Below are 19,592 nucleotides of genomic sequence, written 5' to 3'. Positions count from 1 at the left end.
GAACTAGTCTGTTTGGTAACATTGCTAAAAGACCAGACACTAACTAGATGTAAGAGACAGAACTAGTCTGTTTGGTAACATCGCTAACAGACCAGACACTAACTAGAGGTAAGAGACAGAACTAGTCTGTTTGGTAACATCGCTAACAGACCAGACGCTAACTAGAGGTAAGAGACAGAACTAGTCTGTTTGGTAACATTGCTAACAGACCAGACACTAACTAAAGTATATTAATCTAATGTGGAAGTTGGGAGAGTTATATTTGAGTGTTTCAGTGAAACGTGAGAGAGGCCCCGCTCTCTCGCTTTCCCAGATGCTTAGTTAATTTCATTCCGATCTCCTTTGCATTATTGTAGCCTTTTCTGTAACCTGTCAACTATGTGTCTGTCTATCCCTGTTCTCTCCTCTCCGCACAGGCCATACAAACGCTTCACACGGCGTGGCTGCTGCCACTCTAATCTGGTGGTCCCTGCGCGCACGACCCACGTGGAGTTCCAGGTCTCCGGTAGCCTCTGGAACTGCCGTTCATCAATGAGCTTGACGCCTTGATAAGTTCCTTTCCTGAGGATGGCTCACCCCTCACAGTTCTGATGACTTTAACCTCCCTACGTCTGCCTTTGACTCATTTCTCTCTGCCTCCTTCTTTCCACTCCTTTCCTCTTTTGACCTCACCCTCACACTGTCCCCCCCTACTCACAATGCAGGCAATATGCTTGACCTCATCTTTACTAGATCTGTTCTTCTACTAATCTCACTGCAACTCCCCTCCAAGTCTCCGACCACTACTTCGTATCTTTTCTCTCTCGCTCTCCTCCAACACTACTCACTCTGCCCCTACTCAGATGGTAATGTGCCGTCGCAATCTTCGCTCTCTCTCTCCCGCTACTCTCTCGTCTTCCATCCTATCATCTCTTCCCTCTGCTAAATCCTTCTCCCTCCAATCTCCTGATTCTGCCTCCTCAACCCTCCTCTCCTCCCTCTCTGAATCTTTTGACTCTCTATGTCCCCTATCCTCCCGGCCGGCACGGTCCTCCCCTCCTGCTCCGTGGCTTGACAATTCATTGCGAGCTCAGAGAACAGGGATCCGGGCAGCCGAGCGGAAATGGAGGAAAACTAGACTCCCTGCGGACCTGTCATCTTTCCACTCCCTCCTCTCTACATTCTCTTCCTCCGTTTCTGCTGCTAAAGCTACTTTCTATCACTCTAAATTTCAAGCCTCTGCCTCTAACCCTAGGAAGCTCTTTGCCACCTTCTCCTACCTGCTGAATCCTCCTCCTCATCCTCCTCCTCCCCCTCCCTCCTCCCTCTCTGTGGATGACTTTGTCAACCATTTTGAAAAGAAGGTTGACGACATCCAATCCTCATTTATTAAGTCAAATGACACCGCTGGTCCTGCTCACACTGCCCTACCCTATGCTTTGACTTATTTCTCCCTCTCTCTCCAGATGAAATCTTGCGACTTGTGATGGCCGGCCGCCCAACAACCTGCCCGCTTGACCCTATCCCCTCCTCTCTTCTCCAGACCATTTCCAGAGACCTTCTCCCTTACCTCACCTCGCTCATCAACTCATCCTTGTCCACTGGCTATGTCCCTTCCATCTTCAAGAAAGTGAGAGTTGCACCCCTCCTCAAAAAACCTACACTCGATCCCTCCGATGTCAACAAATACAGACCAGTATCCCTTCTTTATTTTCTCTCCAAAACTCTTGAGCGTGCCGTCTATAGCCAACTCTCCTGCTATCTCTCTCAGAATGACCTTCTTGATCCAAACCAGTCAGGTTTCAAGACTGGTCATTCAACTGAGACTGCTCTTCTCTGTGTCACGGAGGATCTCCGCACTGCTAAAGCTAACTCTCTCTCCTCTGCTCTCATCCTTCTAGACCTATCTGCTGCCTTTGATACTGTGAACCATCAGATCCTCCTCTCCACCCTCTCCGAGTTGGGCATCTCCAGCGCGGCTCACTCTTGGATTGCGTTCTACCTGACAGGTCGCTCCTACCAGGTGGCGTGGCGAGAATCTGTCTCCGCACCACGTGCTCTCACCACTGGTGTCCCCCAGGGCTCAGTTCTAGGCCCTCTCCTATTCTCTCTATACACCAAGTCACTTGGCTCTGTCATATCCTCACATGGTCTCTCCTATCATTGCTACGCAGACGACACACAATTAATCTTCTCCTTTCCCCCTTCTGATAACCAGGTGGCGAATCGCATCTCTGCATGTCTGGCAGACATATCAGTGTGGATGTCGGATCTCCACCTCAAGCTGAACCTCGGCAAGACGGAGCTGCTCTTCCTCCCGGGGAAGGACTGCCCACTCCATGATCTCGCCATCACGGTTGACAACTCCGTTGTGACCTCCTCCAAGAGTGCAAAGACCCTTGGCGTGACCATCGACAACACCCTGTCGTTCTCCGCTAACATCTAAGCGGTGACCCGATCCTGTAGGTTCATGCTCTACAGCATTCGCAGAGTACAATCCTACCTTACACAGGAAGCGGCACAGTTCCTAATCCAGGCACTTGTCATCTCCCGTCTGGATTACTGCAACTCGCTGTTGGCTGGTCTCCCTGCCTGTGCCATTAAACCCCTAAAACTCATCCAGAACGCTGCAGCCCGTCTGGTGTTCAACCTTCCCAAGTTCTCTCACGTCACCCCGCTCCTCCGCACACTCCACTGGCTTCCAGTTGAAGCCCGCATCTGGGCATTCCCGAGTGGCGCAGTGGTCTAAGGCACTGCATCGCAGTGCTAGCTGTGCCACTAAAGATCCTGGTTCGAATCCAGGCTCTGTCGTAGCCGGCCGCGACCGGGAGACCCATGGGGCGGCGCACAATTGGCCCAGTGTTGTCCAGGGTAGGGGAGGGAATGGCCGGCAGGGATGTAGCTCAGTTGGTAGAGCATGGCGTTTGCAACGCCAGGGTTGTGGGTTCGTTTCCCACGGGGGGCCAGTATTAAAAAAATTAAATAATGTATGCACTCACTAACTGTAAGTCGCTCTGGATAAGAGCGTCTGCTAAATGACAAAAAAAATAAAAATCTGCTACAAGACCATGGTGCTTGCCTACGGAGCTGTGAGGGGAACGGCACCTCCTTACCTTCAGGCTCTGATCAGTCCCTACACCCAAAAGAGGGCATTGCGTCCTTCCGCCTCTGGCCTGCTGGTCCCCCTACCTCTGCGGAAGCACAGTTTCCGCTCAGCCCAGTCAAAACTGTTCACTGCTCTGGCACCCCAATGGTGGAACAAGCTCCCTCATGACGCCAGGACAGCGGAGTCACTGACCACCTTCCGGAGACACTTGAAACCCTACCTCTTTAAGGAATACCTGGGATAGTATGAAAGTAATCCTTCTACCCCACCCCCACAAAAAGAAAAAAAAGAATATTAAAAAAATATATATATATGACAGAAGAAAAAAAAAATAGGTACAAGATAAATAATAAATTATTGACAAATAATTCAAAAAATATATATATAAAACAAATGAATTATTAATATACTTGAAAAATTATTAATTAAAAAATTAGAAAAATATTTAAAAATAGATTGTAAAGTGATTGTCCCACTGGCTATCATAAGGTGAATGCACCAATTTGTAAGTCATTCTGGATAAGAGCGTCTGCTAAATGACGTAAATGTAAATGTAAATGTAATCTCTGTTTTTCTGCCATGGATGTACTGTTCATGTTACGGAACTCTACGGGAAGGGACATAAAACACCAGTCCAGTCCAGACTCTCCTTCATGAAAATGGAACTGAAATAAGCCACAATGCAGTCTATCAGGTCTAGTGACAGGGACTAAGAAATACCTCAGCATCCTTGCCAGATAGTTGGCTTAATGTCGTAGTCTCGATATGTGCAAATAATTTGGCTGTTTCTTAGGTAATTGGAGGAAACACAATTATATATGCTTAGCGTAGCTGAGACACATACAAATGTGAATGTTTGTCACTAGAGTTTGGAAATGCACAAACAATTCTCAATGACTCATACATTGCATAACGTAAATTCACAGGTAACATAGTCAGTAGGTTAAGTATACAGTACGTATGGAAATCAGTATTATTGGAAATCAGCATGAGGAATAATAATAACAATGACAAGCAACACGAAATACACCCAAATTCTAAAGAAACATAACATTAATTGGCAAGGCTCTTAACCCTTGGCTGGTTATGTAGGCAGTAACTTATGCTACCTTATCAAGGTTCATTAACACAATTAACACATTATGTGGGTTATATGATCAATACTGGCCAAGGTCATAAAATACAATGTTCTGTTCATTACCTTTATCTCAGGGGACAAATCGAAGACAAAGCAACAGTGTTTTCCTCTGGTGATTGTACATGATGCAGCATAACTGTTGCATTTTAAACTCGCCATGAAATACTGCACTGTAGATAAACGCCAATTTGGGTATTTGTAGTGATCTTGCCCATTTTAATGAGTGCTGCTTAAATGCATTGTCAGAATGTTATGTAGCAATGTATATATTTTTTTGATGGCACATCACATGTGAGAATTTCAGGAAGTAGCGCTTTGCCTGTAGCACCTTTGTCCATGTGTACTGGCTTTTTTCTTCAGTGTTATGGCATAATGATTTCTTTGTTAGATTGTAAGTACAACTCACTCTATTGCTGGCCTGTTGCGGTGGCAGAAATAAGAACACTGCTGAAAATAAGAGCTACTGTCACAATGAACTGTGAGAGTGCTAAACAACACCCTCTCTTAAAAACCTAAGCTAACAAATTGAATTATTTTAAGATGGTCATACCGCACATATTTAACCCCTTATTTTTGTTGGCACAAAACTACCTCCATACTTCCATTTGTATTTATGGGTTACTTTCAGACGAGTCCCGTGACACTTGGGGGTCATAGAACAAAACAATTGAACACCATTATGTTTGTGAGAGTCTCCCCTTTCCATAGTGGTGTTAAGTTGCGTCAATTCAAATCTGGTATTAGGAACAAAAGAGGTCAATACACGTCTTCTAAATAGACTAGTATTTTATTTAATGCAAACCACTTCAATGGTAAATATGAAGTTCGTATATACGGGTCCACTGAAATACCACGCAGGGCACTCAGAGAACTAAGCCATTGTTATGAGTTCTTCTTAAAATACTCTGACAGAGATAGTTCCCGCTCCCTGCTGGCCAATCAGAGTAGAGACTGAGCGTGGTTTAGACTTACTCAGCCAATCGTTGGCGCACAGGCTGGTCCCAGCCCCTTGGCGCTCCACTGTTGCACACTGTTGCCAGGCATAAGTTTGTTATCATCACAACCTGTAGAGTCATCACCCATAGACACTGTTCCCCTGTACCTACGTCCTTGGACGGTTCACAGATCACAAAGAGGCAGTGTTCGTGTCTGTGAGAAATACAAGTCTTATCTCATCCTACCCCCTAACGTTCCTCACATGAATCACAGCTTGTTATGTGAAACAATTTATATCAGTACAGTACAAACCCTTTATGTTTAATCATTAATGCATTCTTTCTAAGCTAGTCATCACATCTAGATCCCCACAGTGGGGTCATATTTGTTTGTAGCTCAAATGGTTCAGACCCTACAGACAGAAGTTGGCACACAGTTGACTTCAGACGAGTCCCGTGGGGGTCGTAGAGCAAAACGGAGAACACCATCGTGTTTGTGAGAGTCTCCCCTTTTCATAATAGTTTGTAGGCCAAACCGTTCGGAGGCTACAGACGTTTTTGTGAGAAGACTGATTTTCGGGATGTCTCATGGTCTGACAAACACCGCTGTAACTCAGCCACTTTCCACCACAGATGCAGAAGGCCTGATATCTCTAGCTTAAACTGACAGATTTTGATGGGGATTGTTTTATTATGTTACTTAGATTGACGCACAGGTCACAAGGATTATAACATGTCACAGTGACATTGAGTTAGCATTTGTTATTATGGAATATGGCTGCACTGTATTATTGTGCAACACGTCTGGGAATCGCTGTGAAAGATTATATTCCTTCGTTCTTTTAATGAATGTCTTCATAATAATTGATTGAAAAAAGCTCATTTGAGTATCTGTACAGTAAATGTTACACAGATTTACTCATTTTATGGTCACATTAATTTTTTCCTATCATCTCTAAACCGTTCACAGTAATGTCTAATTAATGCCGTAATTGCTTTAGATGAAGAAGACCTGGCAGAGTTTTACATGTTGTTAGCCAGCACTGTAGGTAGGCTAAAGCACACAGGAGGCTGGCGAGAGAGGACGGCTCATAATAATGACTGGAATTAAAGTGAATCGAATGGTATCAAACACAAGGAAACCATGTGTTTGATGTGTCGATACCATTCCATTTATTCCATTCCAGCCATTACTGTGAGCCCGTCCTCCCCAATTAAGGTGCCACCACAGTCTGTACTACAGCAACACTTGATTAAAGACTGAAGCAAGTACATTTTTAGTGATCCAATTGACATTTTAGTCATTTAGCAGACGCTCTTATCCAGAGCGACTTACAATTAGTGAGTGCGTACATTTTTCATACTGGCCCCCCGTGGGAATCAAACCCACAACCCTTGTGTTGCAAGCGCCATGCTCTACCAACTGAGTGACCATGTACAGAAGTACATGGTCGCTTTAGGCAAGGTGTTGGTCATGTACAGTCTATTCAGAAAGTATTCAGACCCCTTGACTTTTTCCACATTTTGGATTAAAATCCCTCATCAATCTACACACAATACCCCATAATGACAAAGCATTTTATTTTTATTTTTTTCTGCAAATGTATTAAAAATAAAAACTGAAATTTCACATTTACATAAGTATTCAGACCCTTTACTCAGTACTTTGTTGAGGCACCTTTGGCAGCGATTACAGCCTTGAGTCTTCTCGGGTATGAAGCTACAAGCTTGGCACACCTGTATTTGGGGTGTTTCTCCCATTCTTCTCTGCAGATCCTCTCAAGCTCTGTCAGGTTGGATGGAGAGCTCATTTCAGGTCTCTCCAGAAATGTTCGATCAGGTTCAAATCCAAGCTCTGGCTGGGCCACTCAAGGACATTCAGAGACTTGTCCCAAAGCCACTCCTGCATTGTCTTGGCTGTGTGCTTTGGGTCGTTGTCCTGTTGGAAGGTGAACCTTCGCCCCAGTCTGAGGTCCTGAGCGCTCTGGAGCAGGTTTTCATCAAGGATCTCACAGTACTTTGCTCCGTTCATCTTTCCCTCGATCCTGACTAGTCTCCCAGTCCCTGCCGCTGAAAAACATCCCCACAGCATGATGCTGCCACCACCTTGCTTCACCGTCGGTGCCTGGTTTCCTCCAGATGTGACGCTTTGCATTCAGGCCAAAGAGTTCAATCTTGGTTTCATCAGGCCAGAGAATATTTTTTCTCATGGTCTGAGAGTCCATTAGGTGCCTTTTTACAAACTCCAAGCGGCTGTCATGTGCCTTTTACTGAGGAGTGGCTTCCATCTGGCCATTCTACCATATAGGCCTGATTGGTGGAGTGCTGCAGAGATGGTTGTCCTTCTGGAAGGTTCTCCCATCTCCACAGAGGAACTATGGAGCTCTGTCAGATTGACCATCGGGTTCTTGGTCACTTCCCTGACCAAGGCCCTTCTTCCCTGATTGCTCAGTTTGCTGGGCGGGCAGCTTTGGGAAGAGTCTTAGTGGTTACAAACTTCTTCCATTTAAGAAATGTTTTGGTACCCTTCCCCAGATCTGTGCCTCGACACAATCCTGTCTCGGAGCTCTACGGACAATTCCTTTGACCTCATGGCTTGGTTTTTACTCTGACATGCACTGTCAACTGCGGGACCTTATTTAGACAGGTTTTTTGCCTTTCCAAATCATGTCCAATCAATTTAATATACCTTAGGTGGACTCCAATCAAGTTGTAGAAACATCTCAAGGATGATCAATGGAAACAGGATACACCTGAGCTCAATTTCAAGTCTCATTTTAAAGGGTCTGAATACTTATGTAAATAAGGTATTTCTTTTTTTTATTTGTAATAAATGTGCAAGAATTTCTTGAAACCTGTCTTCGCTTTGTCATTATGGGGTATTGTGTGTAGATTGATGAGGAAAACGTTTTTTTAAATTCATTTTAGAATAAGGCTGTAACGAAACAAAATGTGGAAAAAGTAAAGGGGTCTGAATATATGAAAGGGCTATTTGACCAAGAAGGAGAGTGATGGAGTGCTGCATCAGATGACCTGGCCTCCACAATCACCGACCTCAACCCAATTGAGATGGTTTGGGATGAGTTGGACCGCAGAGTGAAGGAAAAGAAGCCAACAAGTGCTCAGCATATGTGGGAACTCCTGGTTGATCTGGTTGAGAGAATGCCAAGAGTGTGCAAAGCTGTCATCAAGGCAAAGGGTGGCTACTTTGAAGAATCTCAAATATAAAATATATTTTGATTTTTTTAACACTTGTTTGGTTTCTACATGATTCTATATGTGTTATTTCATAGTTTTGATGTCTTCACTGTTATTCTACAATGTAGAAAATAGTAATAATAAAGAAAAACCCTTGAATGAGTAGGTGTGTCCAAACTTTTGACTGGTAATGTATATTTGCAATAATCCTGTCCAATTGGCATTCTTAACTTCTCCTGGCATGTATCTAAAAATACATTTATTGTGCAGTGCACAAATGACACTGGAGTAGATACATTACTGAGTTACAGTACTTTGTAATGAGTCTTGTCCATTCTTATTTTTCTATGACAAGGCATCAACACTCGCCATTTAACAACACCTCTGCTCAATTTTCTTCATTTCTTTCCAGTAAGTTAGTGGATTTGAAAAGATACATAGGCACAACTTCAAGTGCTAAAGGCGGTATTTGGTTGAATCCCAGTTTTCTACTAGTATGCATTTAGAGGTGCTGTGTCCCAGTTACCCTGAGAAGTGAACGTTTGCATACCTGAAGTAAGAGAACGTTTGCATACCTGAAGTAAGAGAACATTTGCATACCTGAAGTAACGCATTAGATCACAAATACATGTTGGAGTTGGTGTAGCAATAATCCAGTGTACTGTGTATTCTTGAAAACTACATTCTGGTCGCATAGGTCGACCTCCAACAGCAACCCCACATGTGACCCATTTCCTTTGCCCACCCCCCCCCCCCCCCCCACCCCCCCAGGACGTTCCAGGACTTGTCCAAGCAGATGGACCTAGCCTATGGAACAGTGAGAGACTCAGCAGTGTACGAGTACTTCAGAGCCAAAGGCACCAACGCTCTGGAGCAGGACAGCACCTTCGCTGAGCTCTGGAGAACCATCAACAAGAACAACGGACATGAACACTCAGTCTCCAGCCCCTCTGAAGGCATCCGCAAGGTGAGCTCAGGGACAGCCATGTCTGAATTCATAGATTTCAGCAAACTGGAGCCACCTAACAACGTTTTTCCAGATGAGTGAAAATGAACGGTATATGTTTAATTCTAAATCACTCCAGCTATACAAGGTAAAGTACTATCAGGACACACACAAAAACAGAACAATGCAGGGCATACTATGATGTGCATAGAGAGACAGTTGAATGGTGTGGCAATACCCGTAGTGTTCTGCAGATACTTGGTGTAATGGTAAATTAAACCAGATACTTAGTGAGGTAAATTGCATTATGTCTTTGTGCTTAAAATGAAAGCATGTTGGATGAACAGCAATCTTAGTTATACATTCAAAACGTTACAGATGTAGTATCTTATCTTGATCACTCTTTTGTTGCTGAGATTTTTCGTGCACAGCAAACTTGTAGTGGATTCAAGGTTTAAAAATACTTCTAAAGTTTGTAATTTACACTTTAAAATGCCAGACTTAATTTGCCCTAACTAAAAATGTATCAACCCCTACAAAAAATGTCCATTAATTATAATCCACATAATAGTTCACATCACAGGAGGCTGGTGGCACCTTAATTGGGGAGAACGGGCTCATGGTAATGACTGGAGTGACTGGAATCAGTGGAATGGTATCAAATACATCAAACACATGGTTTCCAGGTGTTTGATGCCATTCCATTTACTCCGTTCCGGACATTATTATGAGCTGTTCAGCAGCATCCACTGGTTCACATTTCCTGTTGCTGCAGTATTATTTTCCTGCTGTAGCAAACTGGCTCAAATTCAGATCCTACATCTGTATAGCCATTAAACTGAGATACTGTTCAGTGCGAATGGTAAATGAGAAGATTTAAATTAAGAATCCGATGGGAAAATACTTTTTTCTGACTTTCTTTTGGGGTTTCGTTTTCCTTCAGGACCTTGTGCAGTACAACAAATATGTGTACGGACAGGCTGCTCAGGGTTTTATTATTTATTTGTGATGTTATCTTGGAATACCTGGGATTCTTGGAAAAGTGCCAGGATAAACAGAGCAAAACAAATTCACACTCAGCAAGAATTGAAGAGATTCTGTTGCTGTTCTTGTTAGTCTGGATAAATGTAATGGTCAAGCGATCCACTTTATACCCTGACAACGCAGATGTGCCATGTTCACTTTGTTCACATTAGCTAATGCCACAGTGAACAGCACTGACTGGTTATGACTGACTGTAATGGACTTGAAAATAGACTGTGGTTAAGTTTGTGATTAAGGCTGGTGATCATTGGATGCATGTGTGTTTCTGTGTACATGTCTGTTTTCCCCATTTGTTTCCGATCTCCTCTCAATATAACCCCTGTGTATATCCTTCCCCAGGCGAAGAGAGATTCCTTTGCCTTCCTGTGGGACATGGCTGTGGTGGAGTATGCTGCTCTGACAGATGATGACTGCACCCTGACGGTGACCGGCAACAGTATGAGCAGTAAGGGCTACGGCCTGGCCCTGCAGCACGGCAGCCCCTACAGAGACCTCTTCTCCCAGAAGTGAGTGCCCCCTTCCAGCCAACCCACCCCAACAGCCACTTACAGTATTTCTGTTGCTGTACTGTAGATGGGTGGTTCCACAAATAGAGTGTATTTTATGTCCTTGTGACATTGTGTGTAGTTTTCGATAAACACTCAATTTAAGAGTTGGATTACATACATCTACGCTATAACTAAGCTAAACCATGTTAGAAATTCCAATGGTAGTTTGTTTTCTTTCAAATAAAGGCTGTGGATCTGAAGGAAACCGCTCCATTCTGCCCATGTCCCGCCCCCCTGGAAGCCTCTTCCCCAGAGCAAAAAATATGTATCAAGTTCTGCGCGTCATGTTTCTTTAAATCCGTATCATGTTTCTTCACATTTCTCACTGTCAATTATTGTTAATGACAATTCTTCAAGTTTTCCGGTGAAACGTCCATGCAGCATCTTCATGCCAACCATTTGATTTCAATCAGTTTCATGGGAATATGCATTTAGATCTTCTTGAGTTATGTATAGTGTTGTTTCAAAGTACGGTGTTGTTTTAATTATGTACAGTGAGCAAATTTGAGAGCAGATGGTGTTAACAAACTGTAGAATAACTGTGTTTTGTTTCAATCAAAGCACATATTTTGCCTAGTGGCGCACTGTTGAGTTTTGTGCGACCATTCGCACAATCATCCTAAAATCTCATAAGAAATGAGGAGGTGTTTGTTTGTCTTACCGTAATGTTATACTATGCTATTATATTCAGTTATTTTATGTAGAGGACTATTATATGTGATCTTACAGATATTGATTCAGCATTGAGCTAACTTTATTAAATGAGTACCACTCTCCAATCATCGCTGAAATCCGCCAGAGTGGTTTGTTCTCTGGGAAGCTGAACAAGTAGAGCAGATGCTGTGTGTAAAGTAGAGAATCCCGCATATGCGCACAAGCTTCAGATTTTCTGCAATCAGGAAGAGGGTTCCAAACCGCAGCCACTCCTTTAAACTAAATTAGTTTGCCAGTTTGTCATGTCATGTTTGTCTGACTTCTAGGAAGATTTTAACCCACTTAACCCCAACATTTCCCCAAGTTTTAACCATCATTGTAAAGCCCTAGTTATTTTGTTGCTTTAACAAAGTAATTTCTAAAGATTATTATTTATTTCATGTGATTAATGATAAATGTACATTTGTCCCTCAGGTTTGAGGTCAACCTGTTTACTTGAACTTAAAGGGATAGTGCAAGAATTTGGCAATTAAGCCCTTTTTCTACATACCCAGTCAGACGAACTCATGGATAAAATGTGTATGTTTCTGCTTGCAGTTTGAAGTAAGTTGAAGGTAGTTTCGCGAGCCATTGCTGACTAGTATTAGCGCAATGACTGGAAGTCTACCAGAACAGCTAGCATGCTTCTTTAAAAATAAACATTGAACATCTAATAGTCAAATCAGGTTATCAATCAACCTACCAGGGTAGTTACAAACAGTACAAGAATGAAATCATCAACATTTATTGATCATATCTTTACTAATGCTGTAGAAATTTGTTTGAAAGCAGTATCCAAATCCATCGGATGTAGTGATCACAATATAGTACCCATATCCAGGAAACCAAAGTTCCAAAGGCTGGGCCTAATATTGTGTATAAGTTTTGTGATGATTCCTATGTTATTGATGTGAAGAATATTTGTTGGTCTGTGGTGTGTAATGACGAGAAACCAGACGCTGAACATGACACATTTATGAAATTGCTTATCCCAGTTACTAATAAGCATGCACCCATTAAGAAAATTACTGTTCAATCCCCATGGATTGACGAGGAATTGAAAAATGGTATGGTTGAGAGGGATGAGGCAAAAGAGATGGCAAATAGGTCTGGCTGTACAACCGATTGGCTAACGTACTGCAAATTGAGAAATCATGTGACTAAACTGAATAAAAAGAAGAAGAAACAACACTATGAAACAAAGATAAATGACATAAAGAATTATAGTAAAAAGCTTTGGAGCACCTTAAATGACATTTTGGGCAAAAAGGCTTGTAAACTGTCATGGTCAAAACATATTTATACAAGAGTAGCTAGAATGGGGAGAAGTCTGTCTATAATAAAGCCCTTTCTTAACAGCACTATCAACAAGGCAGGTCCTACAGGCCCTAGTTTTGTCGCACCTGACTACTGTTCAGTTGTGTGGTCAGGTGCCACAAAGAGGGAAAATGCAATTGGCTCAGAACAGGGCAGCATGGTTGGCCCTTGGATGTACACAGAGAGCTAACATTAATAATATGCATGTCAATCTCTCCTGGCTCAAAGTGGAGGAGAGATTGACTTCATCACTACTTGTATTTGTGAGAGGCATTGACATGTTGAAAGCACCGAGCTGTCTGTTTGAATTACTGGCACACAGCTCGGACATCAATGCATACCCCATAAGACATGCCACCAGAGGTCTCTTCACAGTCCCCAAGTCAAGAACAGACTATGGGAGGCGCACAGTACTACATAGAGCCATGACTACATGGAACTCTATTCCACATCAAGTAACTCATGCCAGCAGTAAAATTAGTTTAAAAAAACACACCTTATGGAACAACAGAGACTGTGAAGCAACACAAACACATGGATTTTGTGTTGTAGATATTTGGTAGTAGAGTAGAGGCCTGAGGGCACACACTTAATATGTTGTGAAATCTGTAATTACATTTACGTCATTTAGCAGACGCTCTTATCCAGAGTGACTTACAGGAGCAATTAGGGTTAAGTGCCTTGCTCAAGAGCACATCAACAGTTTTTTCACCTAATCGGCTCGGGGATTCAAACCAGCAACCTTTCAGTTACTGGCACAACACTCTTAACCACTAAGCTACCTGCCGCCCCATGTTTTTAAAATGTATAACTCCCTTAATTTTGCTGGACCCCAGGAAGAGTAGCTGCTGCATTGGCAGGAACTAATGGGGATCCATAATAAATACGAATACAAATACAATTAGTGTAAAAGCCGGTGAGCTGGTTCTACTCTTTTTTGCCATTTTCTGGTGTTTTGTGGTGAAAAACTCACGAGTGCATTGAGCATAACACACCAACACTATTATCCATAGATAGATAGGCTAGAAAAGTTTTAGCAAGTTCAATGTTTGTGTTAAGCTTGCATTCAATTGCCCCTCCCTGTTGCACACAACAAGCTTCCATCCTCGCTGTTACAAGGGGAGCTATGGCTGATTTAAGATGAAATTGCCAACCCTGTTACGGTCAACCCTGTTGCCTTTTATCGTGTTTTTTTTATATACCTCTGGTGATGGGAAAACATGTTTTTTATGAAGTTGAACATGTGCTCTTTATGACAGAATGTTAAAAATAGGTGAAATAAATATATTTTTTTGATAAAATTACACTATCCAAAAGGCACTCATGACACATGTACTAAATGGGGAAAACTTGAATGATGATTACTTATAAGTGTGAATATACAGTTTTGTAGCTTATGTGTGGTGTGTGGTTGTGAAGGGGGATACATAAAGATCCTGTGAGAAGCCATCACCTTGGGTGGGAGAGATGCACTGTTTTTGTTAACGTTTCAGCCACTTTGCCATCATTCTCTTATATCCATTCTCATCCATACTGTAAGATTACTAATGGGCTCTCTGTAGTCTTTCATCATCAGGCTGGCAGTCAGTCACCATTTTCCTGGCCACATTCTTAGTTTAAAGGACTGTTATTAATCTTCTCTTATGGCCAGTTTGATATAACTCGAACATGGTTTTTACACTGGGTACAGTATAGGGTTAGGTTTAGGGCTCTTATGGTGACCGTATTACCACCACACCGGAAGTCACAAGTGATGACCGCAGTCAAATTCCACTTGACCGTTTAGTCACAGTGACTAGGCTTCTCCAAGCTCTGATGCTGCTGATGGTCATAGTAGGCTACCAAACTTGCTAATTGCCTGATACTCAGCACTCTATTGTCCCACTAATCACTCTGAAATCAATGCAAATATGATCGAAAATCAAATCAAACACTTCATGAGAGCCCATGAGCTCATGTTGCACAATGTTTCTGATGACCTCTATTAAAAAGAGGAGGATCCCATCAGCTTTCTATAGGCTAGGCCTACTATATTTATTTCTCAACTTTCTTAATATTAAGCACATTGCTTCGCTTTACAACAGGACTATAGCCTACCTGGCTAGCATGAAAATGAACCACGGGAAAAGCGTCCTTCATTCACTATTTAAGTGCATAGATGACATGTCTTTTTTTTCCCTGCCCCTGCCAGATCACGGCCTAACATTAATATTAATAAGGACAACTCAGAGTATGCTATTCTGTTCTTCTGAAATAGACTACATTTTCTTCATATTATGTTTCTTTTGGCCTGTCGAAAATAAATTATGGATTTATTGTGATGGTAGGCTTTTTAAAATGTAGATGTTCCAAAGGTCTGCATTAGTGGCTAAATGTATTTATGTTAATTAACGGTCAATCACCGTGAGGCCGGCAGTTATTTGCTTGACAATCACAGGCTGAAAAAATGTCATGACCGCCACAGCCCTAGGTAGGTTACACAATAACCTCTCTACATTGTAATATTTTACATTAATAAACATCCGCACTGGGCACACACTGGTTGAATCAACTTTGTTTTCACGTCATTTTAATGAAATTACGTTGAACCAACGTGCAATAGACATTGAATTGATGTCTGTGCCCAGTGGGTCTCCTCTACCAGTAATCTGTCATTTTCACAACTGAGTCCAATATAATTCACTCTATTTAATTTGATCCTATCACAAATGTTTGAATAGGGAATTCGCTCTTGCGCGCTACCCACCCTAGTGCTTTCAGTGCAGACACAGAACTATAAAACTCTTCTATCTGTGTTTGTCAGGATTCTGGAGCTGCAGGAAAAAGGGGACCTGGACATCCTGAAACAGAAGTGGTGGCCCAGGAAGGGTCGATGTGACCTGGACAGCCACTCAGAGGCCCAGCCAGAGGGCAGGGCTCTGAGGCTCCACAGCTTCGCTGGGGTCTTCTGCATCCTGGCAGCAGGGCTGCTGCTGGCCTGCCTGGTGGCCGCCCTGGAGACCTGGTGGAGCAGCAACCGCTGCCGGCGTGAGCAGCCCAAAGAGGTGACCGAGAACGCAGCCCCGACCCAGGGCCCAGACCCACCGCGGCCCCTCCCCAGGCCCAGGTCGAGACCCAGACCCCCGGGTCCCTGGGTCCTGCCCAGATTCTGCCACTGCCACACTCTACTTTATGGATCCAGGCACAGACACCAGCCCCAATTTAGTAGAGCTCCAGTAGACACAGTTATAGGTGTGCCCTAACAATAGTCCAAATTGATGTGATCGTTTCATCTTGTCTTTGGGTGGGAGAGAAGTGGGTTTGGGTGGTTTGTTTGAAGCTCTTCTTCTCTCCAGTTTTTTTGTATTTCAAAAGTGCCTTGGAGGGATCATTCAGAAACGTAAACATGCAATTAATTGCTTGTTTTTGCTTGTTTCTGCTGAAAAGTACAAATTCATTATCATTATCATTATCATGGATGGCAATAATGATTAGCGCAAAAAATATGAATAATGACAACAAGTATGTTGGTCAACTGATTCAACAGCGTTGTACTTCTGGGTAGATATGTGCTGCCTCAGTCGTGCAAATGCTCCCTTTAGCTCATCCATTCAAGTCTTACTGCTTTCAAATAACTTTATCACAACACGTGCAAGAAACTGAGCAGCCTCTGTGGATGTGGCGTCCAGAGATCAAAGGCTTGGCATGGATCCCTAAACTAAAGTGTGAGCAAACGAGATGCTAGCATTGACCTGTCTGTTTGATTGGACGATACAATAATGCAATAAGATAAACATTTTTAAAAAGCACTTAATGTAAGGATATTGTCATGAATATAGAGCATTAGATTATAGAGTGATGACCTAAACGGTCCCACTTTATTTGAAGTGCATCTTATGAAGGCTTCACAAAGCATTCATATAGGCTTTATAAGCACTACTACATAAATGGGTCACAAATCATTTATAACCGTATTTCATGCTCTATAAAGGATTAATAAATGTGAACAAATAAATTGATGGGTGTGTCACACAATTATAAATTATGCCACATTATGAAAAGCAATATACTTACCTTGGCATCAAAGTGTGGATGTTCAGTCATTACGAGCATGTTATATGGTTATCGATGATTTGCAAAGCATCTACAGTATGTAGTGCTTATGAAGCCTATATGAAGGCTTTAAAACGGGACCTTTAAACATTACCCATTTAATATCCGATAGTGTAATACTCCATTATAAATGTGTCATTGGATGTCATAACCTATCATGACCTTCAATGGCAGGTGTTCTTACACTCTTATGACAGCTACAGCATATGCAGGCAATATGACAACAATTTCCAGTAAATTGTGCCCCGGTACATAATAATCCCTGGTCATTCTACTGAGTGACGTCTTATTGCAATTATATGTCAATGTCCAGATACACAGCCATGCTGGTTATTTACGTACTGTATGATTGTGTGATCCCGTGCAGGTCACTAAGGACTACAGTCTGGAAAGGGTTTTTGGTCCATTGACATATAATGACATTACAAGTGCTTCACCGGAAGGCAGGCGTGACATGTGGACAGACAGAGAGAGAGACTGGGAGGAGGCAGAGACTTTTGACACAGGTCAGGAGAGACCTGAGATATACGGGGCACTGTATGGGGTTGGGGAAGTGGGGGGTCAGATAGGGTTGGGGGGGCATGGGCGATGAGTAGGAGTAGATATGTATCGCTTCACCGGTCATCTCACTCCATGGTCTCTCCTGTTGTTTGGCATTTTGTCTTTGCGTTATGATTTAAACATCATGGGAAATGTTGGAACAATGAGAGGAAGGAGAAGCAGCCAAGAGGCCATACGTTTGGCTGTGTTTTTCTGTGCAGTAGATTTTTCTGCGCACTCTCTTACCCATAACATTTATTTTGGCACTTTTGGCTGCTTCTCACCTCCAAATTGCAACTTTTGGAGTAGTGAATGATGAAAAATACAGTGAGACTTTCAACAAATTATTTATTCAAATGATTGTAGGTCTTTGTCTCCTACATTTTGTCTATCTTGTCCCATAAAGTGTGATGCATTGACATTGTATGCCCATCTGAACCAGTCATTTTATAAATATGCTCTTCATGCAGTAGTGTGCTGCATAGATACATGCATTTCAAGAAAGGCATTCTACTGAATGAAGACACATCTTGGTAATAGTTAATTTGAAATGTGGAGACAAGTTTAGAAATTACACATTCAATCATTTTGTTTTATGTTGTACCATTATGCCTTAATTTTGCAGCTTAGCTTGTGGTTGTAGCATAGTGTTGACGTGGGTTTGACGTTAGTGTTCCTTGAATAATATTGATTTGAAGTAATTCAACATTCAAGTTCCATATTATTCAAATTGGAAATGTAGTGTCAACAATGTGGATAATTAACCATGTTGTTAAATCGAACCATGTCTGATCACAGCTTCTTTCTTTCTCAATCCCTATTTTTCTGCCTTTTTCACTTTTCTTGCACTTCTCCTCCCTTACAACCTATGTCTGTGTATCTCTCTCCCTCTCTCCCTCTCCCCCTCTCTCTCTCTCTCTATCTAGGACAAAGAGGTGAATCTAGAGCAGGTACACCAGCGTTTGAACAGCCTCCTGGACGAGGACATGGCGCACAAGCAGCTGCCGGGCCAATCTATCGAGATCTCTGCCCTGGACATCGGCAGCATGCAGCCCAGCCAGTCCCTGGAAGGCCTGCCTTCACGGGACCACTACCCGATCAACCACAGGGGGTCGCTCTCTGTGACCACCTTCCTCCAGGAGGGACATGGGGCAGGAAGGACACTCGGCAGGGGCTCTGGCAGAACCCTCCCCCTACCCCTCAGCAGCGCCACCATGCCCTCTATCCGCTGCAAACACAGGGCGCCCAACGGGGGGCTCTTCCGACAGAGCCCCATCAAGATGCCAATGTCATACCAGTCAGTGCCCGGAGGACCCATTCCAGAAGCCATTGATGGAAACCACGGGACTTCCATCTGAGCACTCAGCCTCAGCCCAATCACAGACACTTAAACCCCATGTTGTCTGGTTCTAACATGCATCCTTTGTCCTGATCCTGTCCACACTCTGATTGAGCCTACATTTTTAGAAAGGTGTAGACGATTAAAAGACACATTGTGATCTGACCGTGATCTGGATGTAAACAGATCTGGACAGTGAAAGCATAAATCATCATTATACCGCCCTCTAAAACCATTGACAGGTGGCACCATTGACTTATGGCATGAATATGTGTCTTAAAATTTAAAATATATATATTTTGAAAGAATATCTGTCAAATAATTTGCATACATGGAGGGACCAGGAAGTCTGGTCACAATGCGGACACAGTGGATGGATAAGACACATTTGTAGATGTATGTCTGAAAATGTGGGCCCAATCAGAATGTGGACACAGGACTCATGTTAGAACCAGGTATATATGGGGCTTCAGGCTCGGCTGTGGTGAGCTATACAGAGTGAATTGTGAGAGGTGGTATAAATATGGATGGCAAGAAAATGTTTTTTTTTAACCGCTGAGGAAATATGGAGGAAAACAACATGAGGAAAATGACTTTCATGTACATATTTGTAATTATGGACAACAAGAGGTGAGAAAATAAAAAAAAAGTGTATTTTGAATATTCTCAATTTTTTAAAGTTGAGTTTAAAAAACAGATACAAAAGTATTTAAACAT

The 19,592-nt window shown here is 42.7% G+C and overlaps 1 protein-coding gene across 1 annotated transcript in view; it reads left to right on the top strand.

Annotated features, from left to right (window-relative positions):
- Positions 1-18,894, top strand: part of LOC311110747 (glutamate receptor ionotropic, delta-1-like) — a gene marked incomplete at both ends in the record, with an annotated part of 388,675 nt that extends 369,781 nt beyond the window's left edge. The window contains 4 exons of the mRNA XM_084153305.1: positions 9,128-9,323; positions 10,686-10,852; positions 15,708-15,948; positions 18,463-18,894. Of these exons, the coding sequence (XP_084009431.1) occupies positions 9,128-9,323; positions 10,686-10,852; positions 15,708-15,948; positions 18,463-18,894 (1,036 nt within the window). The remainder of the gene's footprint in view (positions 1-9,127; positions 9,324-10,685; positions 10,853-15,707; positions 15,949-18,462) is intronic.
- Between the last annotated feature and the right edge of the window lie 698 nt (positions 18,895-19,592).

This window comes from Coregonus lavaretus, assembly GCF_964263955.1.
Source record: "Coregonus lavaretus genome assembly, chromosome: 36".
Taxonomy (NCBI): Eukaryota; Metazoa; Chordata; class Actinopteri; order Salmoniformes; family Salmonidae; genus Coregonus; species Coregonus lavaretus.
The sequence above is the reverse complement of the archived record's forward strand: the minus strand, read 5'-3'. Positions and strand labels throughout refer to the sequence as shown.